The 11,513-nt window shown below is 31.1% G+C and overlaps 1 protein-coding gene across 1 annotated transcript; it reads left to right on the top strand.

Moving 5' to 3' along the window:
• The first annotated feature begins 241 nt into the window (after positions 1-241).
• On the top strand, positions 242-7,266 carry LOC101260690 (uncharacterized). The gene is made up of 2 exons (XM_004250652.5): positions 242-655; positions 6,491-7,266. The coding sequence occupies exons 1-2, from the start codon at positions 348-350 to the stop codon at positions 6,954-6,956; spliced, it is 774 nt and encodes a 257-aa protein (XP_004250700.2). The 5' UTR covers positions 242-347; the 3' UTR covers positions 6,957-7,266.
• Positions 7,267-11,513: the final 4,247 nt, after the last annotated feature.

Here is an 11,513-nt window from a genome sequence, read left to right as displayed (position 1 = left end):
AGACATCCCTAAGTATCACAAATTATTTATATTATTAGATAGTTTGACTCGAATTAAAATTGAATAATTTAAATAAAATTAAATAATTTAAATAAAATTAAATAATTTAAATTGATTTGAAGTTTTTTATTTAAGAAGGGATATATTTATTAATTATTCACTATAAGAATATAAGTAATTTATTTTTAATTACAAAATTAAAGTTAATCAATAAAACAAAAATAAAGGGTAATTTTGATATTTTCCCCAAAAAATAATAATAAAAAAATTTGGGAAACTTCTCATATAGAGTAAGTAGTAGCAAAAGGGGGATTGTTTTGTGAAAGAGAGAAGAGAAAGGTGAAATTATGGGTATGAAGAGATGGGTAACGATAGGTGTAGTAGTAGCGATAATGGCATCAATGAAAGGATTAAGCAGCCAATTGGGTTTCGAAAAAGAGATAGCAATTCAATGGTTAAAGCTAATGTCCGATCGATTAGGAAATTGGGCGATCCCTGCTTATGTTGCTCTTCATACAATTACACTTGCTCTTTGTCTTCCTTATGCCGTCTTCTTTGAAGCTGGTGCTTCTCTACTTTTTGGCTTCTTACCTGCTGTCTTGTGCGTCTTTTCTGCTAAAATTCTTGGCGCTTCGCTCTCTTTCTCCATCGGCAGGTAAACCCTTCTTCCTTTTTCTTCTAATTTCCAACAAATCAATATATCATGCGGGGTTTACATAATCTTTTATCTTTTTCTTCTACTTTGGCTTCACTGTTTCTTTCTTCAAATTTCGGAGTTAATTAGTTACGTATTTCTCTAGGATTGTCATTTTTTAGTTTGCCTCAGCTGACTTCACTGTTATTTTTTCAAAATATTATCTGGGTATGGGAGTAATTTAGTTATACTTGTAGGAATTATTTATGTGGGGTTTAGATGATCTTCAATATTGTAATTTTTTAGTTTGGGAATGAAAGATCAGCTCAGTTCACTGTCAACATTTCATATTATTGAGAAAAAGGGGATTGTGAGGAAATGGGTGACAATGCAGTGGTGGTAGTGATAATCGCTGCGATGAATGGATTAAGCAGCCAATTAGGTTTCGAAAAAGAGGCAGCAATTGAATAGTTGAAGAAAATGTTGAATCAATTGGGAAATATATGTGGGGTTTAGATAATCCTTAATTTGCCTTAAAAAGATTGTATTTTTTTTTTCAATTTGGGAATGAAGGGTCGAATGAGCAGAAGGGATATAAAGGATTAATATAAGTATTTGGGGTTAATTTGCTTTGAATAAAAGATTGTTTATTTTTAGTTTGGGAATGAAAGGGTCAAATAGAGCAGAAGTGATATAGATGATTTATACAAGGAACTTGGGATTAATTTGCCTAAAAAGATTGTATTTTTTCTAGTTTGGGAATGATAGGGAATCGAACAGAGCAGAAGGGATATAGAGGATTAACATAAGGAATTTGGAGTCAGTTTGCCTTGAAAAAGATTTACTTTTTAGTTTGGAAATGAAAGGGCTCGAATAGAGTAGAAGGGATTTGAGGAGTGATATAAGGAAATTGGGGTTAATTTGCCCTGGAAAAGAGACATTTATTTTGGTTTGCTTATGAAACAGATTCGAATAGAACATAATGGGTATTGAAGATTTAATGTAGCGAAATTGGGATTCAGGTGTAGTTGTTTAATTGATTTAACAGTAGATACTTGAGAATTTGTTTGCTGAATTCATAGATTATCTGGGGTTTCCGAATTTTATTTGACAGTTGAATTGTACATCTTGTCTCCTAGAAATTGTAGATGATTCGTGATTAGCGGTGATTGTTTGATCTAGAGACTAGATACTTATTACTCATGAACTTGTTTCAAATTATCAAGCCTACCTAGGTTTCCGAATTTCATTTGACGGCCGAATTGTATGTTTTGTCTACAAGAAACTATATCATCTATTTTTCTCGTGAGTCCAAATGAGGAGATTGCGAAACATACCCCTTTATTTCTTTGAAAGGTAAGTTTATTACAGAGTAATCTTACTTTTGTTTTGTTTCCGTTGACCGGAATAGTATGTTTTGTCTTGGCATATTGAAAATTGAAACAAGTTACAAGGTTTCCTCTCTTTAAGCTTTGCAGTTCAATTAGGGCTAATAACATTTCCTAATAAAAGCTTCCAACACTAGATTAGTGCTTGTCTTTCTATTTGTTAAATAATACCAATAAAAATAATAGTAATAATAAGGCTTATCCCATTGGTGCCCCCCCTAAAGTTGACACCAAATTTCACTTGGGCACCTCAATTGGAGGATGTTCATTTTAAACACTTTAAGTAGGGTCCTATTATGTTAATTTGACACTTTTTGATGAGTTGACATAATTATGTGTGTTGCACTAGCTTTGAGCGCGTGAAAGGCTTAATTTTAGTGTTTTTTTTTTCTTCTTTCTCTCTCCTTTCCAAACTTTCTCCACTATCGACCACCACCTTGCCACCACGTTGCCACCATTGTATATTAACTTTCTCTTCTCTTGTCATTGTATATATCAACAAAAATAACTTAACAAAGGACCCAAATATGTCTACAACATATATCTTCTTCGTGATATCAATTTTTTCCACCTAATTTTTCCATAGTTCCATTGTCGGAAACAGTGTTGTGAAAAGCGCGCTTCAAAGCGAGGTGACCCTTGTGCGCTTTTTTATCTTGAGGCGAGGCGATCTGAAAAAAGCTCTCGCTTCAGATGAAGAAGCGAGAAGCGACCCTAAGGCAAAAGCGCAATAAAACGCGCTTTTTATTAAAAAAAAGCGACAATTAGGGTTTTTTTTTTTAAAAAAAAATTTAGGTTTTTTTTTAAAAATAATCTGAAATATAACCTTCTCTCTCCTCACGATTCTTCTTTCACGACTCTTTCCCTTCTTTCTCTCCTCACGACTCTTCTTTCACAATACTTCTTTCCCTTCTTTCTCTCCTGACGATCTCGATTGAGGCTGCCTCTCTCTTCAACCTCGACCGCGACTGCAGGTAACTTTTTGTTATCTCTTTTTTAGCTAATGTTTATTAGTTCATCTCTATGAGTTTCTTTTCTCCTGAAATATACAATCTTCGCCTGTGCTTCATCTCTTCATCTCTCTGAGTTTCGACTACTCTAGTTTTTTCTTCTTCTTCTCTTCTTTTCTTCATCTCTGTTGCCTGCTCTGTTTCTAATTAGTGACTGCTGCCTCCTCTGTTTTTTTTTTCAATTCTTTTGCTTTTTTTTATTTTGAGATCAGTTTAGCAGCCTTGTTGAAGAATAGGAGTTTGAATCTTTGTGATTTAATTATGTTTTTTATTTTTTGCTTTATATGTTATGACTTATGAGTATTTTTGCCTATGTAATTTCTTTCAATCTAAGGCTATATTACCTCTATTTAGTAATTTAATATTTTTTTATTTTTATACTAAATGTCGCTTTTTTTAAAAAAAGCGCGCGCTTCGCTTCACGCTTCTCGCTTCTGTGAAGCAAGCCCTCGTCGCTTTTTTCCGCTTCTCGCTTCCCAAAACACTGGTCGGAAAGTTCACTGAATCCTTCAAATGCTTGTTGGTCTATTTTCACCTTTCTCTATTAAGTAATTCTTTTCCAAGTTTCAATTTTTGAAACACTTCTACTCCTCAAAGCTTTTAACTTTTCTATTTCGATAAACCCATTTCAAGTAAATTCATAAATAGATCTGATGTCATCATGGAATCAATTCTTTTGGGTACTTTGAAACTTTCAAAAGGAGCAGTTCCAATGGTGGAGGTGATTGGAGAAAAAAACGATGAATTTGAACAGGGATGGCAATGGGGTGGGGCTGGTTTTGTCTTATGCGGGGTAGGGCGGGGTGGAGCGGGGCGGGTTGATTTTTTTCAAAAGAAATTAAGTGCGGATGCGTGGCGGGTTAATTAACATTAGATATGAAATTATGAATATTTACCTATGAAATCAGTAGATAACTTGAGTGTAGAAGCACAGCGAAAATTTATTTACTTTTCCTTTAAATGTTTGTCATTTTCCCTTTTTTTTCCTTTTATTGGTATCTCAAATGTCCATTTTCCTTTAATTTTAGAAGTTCAAATATGTGTTGTTTATCGTGTAAATCTTCAGAAAGGAAATGGCAGAATATTGATTTTTTTTTGGATCCTATACAGTATATAATTATCAACATTTGCTGGATTTTCAAGGATGCTGAATCTTTCTGTTTTTGGGGATATTGAATGCTTATGTTGGATAGTGTTTGCCTCCGCTGAAGCAATTTCTTTTACCAAAATTCTGAAGTGAGGGGAATATTGATACTAAATGAATATTGCCTATCGGAAAAAATAAAAAAATGTGAGTTTTATATTTAATATCAAATTCAGCTTTTAAAGATAAAAAAAAATCATGTGGGGTGGGTCTATGCAAGGCGGAGCGGGGCGGGTTGAAAATGAGAATTTTTGTTATGCGGTGTGGAGCAGGGCGGGTTAAACTCTTCACGTGTTTGCCCCTTAACCGCCCCGCCCCTGCCCCATTGCCATTCCTAAATTTGAAGGATCGAAGAGATGGTGGTAATATGATAGTTGGATTAAAGGTATTTGCTTATGACGCAAATTGATTATAATAGGTAGATTTGAAGAAAGAGATGGTAAGAATGATAATCTTCAAATTTGAAGGTCATAGTGGTTAGAGGAGGAGGAGATGTGGAAATGGTAAAGGATGAAAATGACGGAGGAGAAAAAGAAAGGTGTTTTTTTTTTCTTCTTTATTGAAAGGTAAGTTCTAAAGTAACTAATTAAATAGTTTTAAAATAGGTTTTGATTCATAATATATTTCTTTAATAATTATTTTCTATTTATACGCCACATGTCTTTATTTAATTCGCTACTTTGACACGATATCGCTGTGTGTAATAACACATCTTATATATTTGGCTGGTTGTAAAAAATAGTGACAATATGACACATCGTCCTCCTACTTAAGGTGTTTAAAATGAATAAAGCCTACTTGAGGTGTCCAAGTGAAAATTGATGTCAATTTTAGGTGGCTACCGATGGGTTCAACCTAATAATAATAATCTCAGAAGAAGCTGGTAGAAGCTAGGTTTGTGAGAATTGTACTAAGTCAAGTAATCTCTTTTTCTTGACCTATACAAAGAAAAGAATATGTTTTTCTTGTTCTTTTATTTATACGCCAGTATCATAGACAACAACAACTATGCCTCAGTTCCCCCAAAAAAGTAGCATAGACAAATATAGAAATTAGTGCTGCTACAGAGAAAGATGTAAGAATGATCACCTTCTTAGCTACATTAGGAGATACAGACAAATGTCAATCCATATCTGATGAGGAGTGTAGCTTATAGTACTATCTGAGATGATTTGCAGCTGACAATGCCATGCAGCCGAGATCAAGGTTTCATTCTTTTCAGATATTGAAACTGCACTTACTTTCTATAAAGTCCATAATCGTTCAGATTTTGGTTACAGCATAGTGAATCCTTGCGGCTGCTGCTAATCTGTTGGACAGCAAAAGGCATAGTTTTTTTGTTGTTTTTTTTTTTTTTAAAAAATTAGTAATGTTGTAGAAAGCAAAAGGCATACATTTATTCCTGCTTTATGTCAGTTGTTTTTTAGAATTCTTTCCCTGATCTTATATCCCTCAAGTAATACCTCAGTTTTCAAAACTCGTAGTTGAAGGGGTTAAATTTGGATTGAACCCATATCTGAAGCAATATTATAATGGAAGTACCTAGAAGGGAGAAAAAAGGGTTAATTATAGGAAAGGTTACCTTGTAGACAAATCATTGTTGTTTCACTCTAAGTGATCTTTTATCTTCCCCAAATCTGACATCCTAATATCTGATAAATGTGAAGATGCTATAATATAAATTTGTTTACAAATAGTTGATTAAGCGAGCTAAATTGGACCATGAAATAAAAAAGTGAAGTAGGCAAAGATGTTGTGGAATGCATATGTAATATATTAATTCGGTTGACTGTTCGAGGATGCATAAATGAGACAAAGAAAGTAAAAGTGGGGATACGATCAGCTTATAAACAAATTAATTTACAAACAGCTGCAGTCAAAAGCATTGTGTTTTGAACTGTGCACCATTGACCCTCGGAGGTTTCTCCGTTATCAAAAAAAAAAAGATAACTTAATTTTTCAGCAGATGAACAACCTAATTTGGAGGAATTGGATATGGTATTGGCTTGAGGAAAGGTTATTGATGATTTGGCTACTTTCTTTCCATTAATTGAATGGACAAAGGAAATTATATTCTAGTCGTTGGATTTCAGAATAACAGGTGACGAGATGGTCATCTGTTCCCCTTCCCCTCTTTTAAGCTTGTCTTTCTGCTTAAGCGAAATAAGCGTATAGTATCCGAGGAGGTGTACATTTAAACTGTTCACCTGAGCACACTCTGCTTTGGTTTGTGAAGTTATAATTTGTTAAATGTTGTCGATATTTCTCCCTCTTAGGATCCTGACATTTCAATTCTAATATTGTACTTCCCCAGGTTTGTGTTTCACAGTTCCAGCTCTGCTGTTGAGTGGGTGCAAAACAACAAATACTTCCATGTGCTTTCAAAGGGTGTTGAACGAGATGGATGGAAATTTGTACTCCTTGCCCGTTTCTCACCTATACCGTCTTATGTCATCAACTATGCCTTAGCAGCCACCAATGTTAGGTTCTTCCTGGATTTCCTACTTCCAACAGCAATTGGCTGCCTGCCAATGATCCTACAGAACACATCTATTGGCAGTCTAGCCGGTGCTGCTGTATCATCCGGCTCTGGATCTAATACATCCAATTTATGGTCATACATCTTTCCTCTACTTGGTATCTTAGCAAGTATCCTCATTTCTTTGCGGGTGAAAAAGTATTCCAAGGATATCTCAGTCGCTGAGACAGTTCCTACAGATGATAACAACAACAATAGATTGACTGGAAGGGTAAAAGGAAAAGACTCAAAGAAACAGTAATATACTATATATAGGTTTTTCATTCCTTCTTTCCCTCTTTAATATCCCCCTGATGGTGATCGAAAGGTAGGGATTTATCGAGCCATGGCTGACATAACCCGTGGTCCCGTTGCTAAGGAAGAAAATGAATTGCGATGAGAACATGGTGGTTTTTCCAAAAGAAGTTGATAATTTATTTTATCTCTTCCTACATTATGGTTAAGAAATTTGATGTTTGTGTAGACAAAATCAATTCTTGAAATCAAAGAGATACTGTGACCGTCATATAGAGATTTAAGCTTAATGGATAAATGGTTTATATTCTCCTTCACTATGCATTTTGTTTTAGCTCGAATGTTTTATTCATGTAGTTTTGTTGCTTTTGTTATCGGTTATCATCTGTTGTTTAATATGTTTAGGTGATTGCACTATTTTGCAATTGTTAATGTTCCTTGCTTGAATGCTTCCGATGTTCTCTTCACTATCGTTTTCCCTTTTCATTTCCATTGAGAGTCTTCTGGAAATGACTTTTGTAGCTCCATGAGATTTGGGGTAATATTTGCGTACATTCTATCCTCTTTGGACTCAGTTTGTGGAATTTCATCGAGTATGTTATTGTTGTTAGGTTTGTGTTTCCGGGAGGAATTCGATCTCGGAATACCACCTAAATAACTACGGCCAGAGAGTCAAATAGGTTGGGAATAAAGGGTCCGAGAAAACAGTTTGAATGATTTTTTGAAATGGTGCATCATATTATTTTCTTTTTATGTCAGTTGATTAATTAAGGTGGAGTCTCGTAGATATATCTAATAAGATTCTCAAATATCTGGAGTTTATTTTTGTATAATATATGGATGATACGATCCACAACAAATCCTATGAGTGAAGACATGGTTGAATTCTATTGAATTTCATAGACGGTATAACTTTGATTTAGTCAATTTCTTTCTATCACATCGTTTTAAATGAAGTTTTACCGTATGACCCTTATTATAGGTACTATTGCATGTGGCTAACTCAATAATTGAAAGTTAGTAGTATAGAGATATGCTTGACCTTTTGTCACGATAATAAAAGGTTTTTAGGATGTACTTGTGTATAGCGAAAACTTAGTTCACCGAACTGATATTTTTCTTCCGTGTGGGACTTCCTTTTTGATTAATTTCTGGCAACACATAAATTATGTTTGCATATAGTTAAGACAACTTCAAGAAATTAATTAGCACTCTGGAATTATGAACCTTCTAATTGCAGAAAAGATAATGATGGAGTATTGGTTAATTGATGCCACTTTAATGCTTAATTAATTTGTTGAAGCAAATGTCACACTAGCACATGAAGATGTCAGTGCTTAGTTAACCATAAATTTCTTTAGACACCATAAATCGAAGGGTAATTATACTGTATCACTATTTAAATATATTTTTTCCGTCTCTATTTAGTTGTCTATTTTAGAAATGACACATATATTAAGATAGTGATAATAGTTATAATTTTACCTTTTTTACTTATGATTTCAAAAAGGATGCATTAAAACTAAGAAAAATTTCAAGAAATTTAAATGAGGGTATAATAAGAAATTCTTTTATCCTTCATTAATTTGTCAAAATAGACAAATAAATAGGGACAACTAAAAAGAAAATATGAACAAATAAATAGGAACGGAGAAAGTAATAAATATAATGTCTTGAAAAATATAATAGATTAATGATAAGAATATATACAAAAAATGTAAAAATTATTCATTAATTTTATAAAAAAAAAAACAAATATTATTGAATATTTCAAAATATTATAGTAGAAAAATCAATTATTATTGAACCGGGGAAATATCTCATTAATTACTTTCTTGTTATTTTAATTAGGCTTATATTGATGGACTAAAATACTTATTTTCGTGTTAAGATAATAATGTCACTTTATTTTATGTTAATCATGTGACCGTTGCAAAGAACAACTTGTCAATTACAAGTTGGGTTAGCTTCTGTACAACCTAGTCAGTCTAATTATTATTTCCTTCATTCCATATTATGAGTTTTTTTTAAAAAAAATTAACACAAGTTTTTTTATTTTTAATATTATTTTTAAAATATTTTTTTAATTTTATTATTTAAATTAGTATTGGAATTAGTTATTATAATTAATATTTAGTTATTTTTTTATAATAATTAATAAGGATAAAATAGAAAATTATATTTAATCTTTGTCCTAACCTAATTTTCTTTAAGGGTGTGAAACACTTCAAAACTTAAGTTAATATGAAATGAAGGGAATATTGTATAAGATTTGCCTTTTAAGTCTTGGTTGTATTCGAAGTATCAACTTTATCTATTATGCCTTGTGTGACGTCCGAGTCAATTTTTTTGTTACTTTAGATAATTGATTAAAGATATTTAAAAAATTTTCTTTTTTATAACAACTTTAATAATAGAATTTCGCCTAAATTTTAGTCTCATGTGCTCTACATTATCGTTGCTTCAAATATATTATCTTGATTTTATTTAATTTGAACTGACCTTTAAACTCTAGAATTTATTTACAAACTTTATCTATGTCATTAATCAACATTAAATGTGATTTACAAATGAAATATATTATGACACCTCATCGTGGATTCATTGCATCAAGATATATATAAATAAATATTTGTGTTCATGTGATGTGTGTTGTTGGTATAGTTAGTTGGCTAATGATATTTGCATCCAACGGAAAACTATATTTTTATGGATATTCCCAAATTAATTATGAAGTGAGAGAAAGCTCTGTGATTATTATGCACATAATTAAATGTGATTATTATTAATTATGTCCTATTGTAATAGTTCTATGTATAATATATAGTTGCTTGATCATGTGCCTTGGTTACAACTATTGCCAGACTTGGCACATGTCATGTGCTATAATACTAATAATTATTCATTTGAAAATTTTTAGAAAAGACAAATTATTTTTATCATATAAATTCGTAAATTAAAATTTTAATTTATCTATTTTAAAATTAATTGGAATAAAATAATCAATTTATTATATTTAAATAATTATTTTTTAATAAATGTTTCAATTCAAAAATGGACAAATAATTAGGAACAAAGGAGCACCTTTTAGTGATAGTAATTAGGACGAAAAGTAAGAATTTATATGTATAAAATACTACCATTTCTATCCCTTCTTACTTGTCCACTTTTTCTTTTTAGTTGTTCCTAATTATTTCTTCATTTTGACAAATCAAGAAAGGATAATTTTTTTTATCTATATACCCTTAATTAATTATTTTGATAAAATGTGGAACTTTTGAATTCTTAAGTTATTAATTCATCTACTTCATAATTAATAGGTGTAAAATAGTAAACTCACTATATCAATAATTATTTTCTTAAGAGGTGTGACAATTTAAAAGTGGACAAGTAATTAGGAGCAATTTCGGTATTTAACCTAAAACTTAATAACTCAAAATTTTCCCAAATTATAGAAATCACATACTCCTCCTGTCCGATATTGCTTGTCATTGTTTTTATTTTTAGAGTCAAACTATAAAAACTTTGACGAACATTTAAATTTTTATTCTTTCATCATATTAATATGAAAAAAATTGCAATTTATAGTACTTTTCATATAATTTTAGAATATTCAATTTTTTTGTTTAGAATATCAAATTAATATGATCTAATTTAATTTTAAAAATTAATCAAATTGATTTTCGAAAAATGTAATATGATAAACAATTTCGTATCGGCAGAGTATGATTTAAATTGTGTAATAACATGTGCACGTGCGTGCAATGCTAGTCATTGACCATTAGAGACTTTCGAGATATAATTAATTACATAATCAATTCGTCATTAATTCTGCCTCTTGAATCCTGTGACTATAACTAATTTTTGTAATTGTGATGTTGGGTCGGTTTAAATGCATTTTGACTAATTTTATAAGCTAATTTTTATTTTTATAAAATTGTTGTACGTAATTTATTTTGTCTTTTTATTTCTTAAAAGAGTATTTGTATTTAAAATCTCATAATTTTCTATATTGACCAAACAGATACCTTAAGTGCCACTTTTAAATTTATGCTATTGAGTGATGTTCTTACTGGGTATACCAAATACTTGTTGTTTAGTGTGGTGGATAACAATAATCACTTAATGATAAGAAATAAAATTAATTTATTTTGTATTTGATTAGAAGTATTAATTAGCAAATCTCAAAATTATCTATAGCCAATTATATTAAAATAATGAAATTTGTCATTAACTTATAAGAAATTCAAATTTAGGAGGTCGAGATAACTTTGTCTTTCCTATACTTATGGGTGGAGTATATATTTTTTATCGAAAAATTATGTAGTGTTTGAATATTACAATGTAATTATTATAAAATATTTAATTTTGCAAATTCTTAATATAATTAGGAAATAAAATTGTTCACTTTTCATCAAATTTCTAATTATGTTATTGCATATATGCTCACCCCACGATTCCTTAAAAATCACTTATTATGAAACGAGAGAATTAATTAGCTAGCTAGTATTGGGACTGCCGAAGTTGCAGTAACTTCCACGTTAGAGTATCTACACTATATATA

Source organism: Solanum lycopersicum, chromosome 11 (assembly GCF_036512215.1).
Source record: "Solanum lycopersicum chromosome 11, SLM_r2.1".
Lineage (NCBI taxonomy): Eukaryota > Viridiplantae > Streptophyta > Magnoliopsida > Solanales > Solanaceae > Solanum > Solanum lycopersicum.
This window is presented reverse-complemented; position numbering and strand designations above follow the sequence as displayed.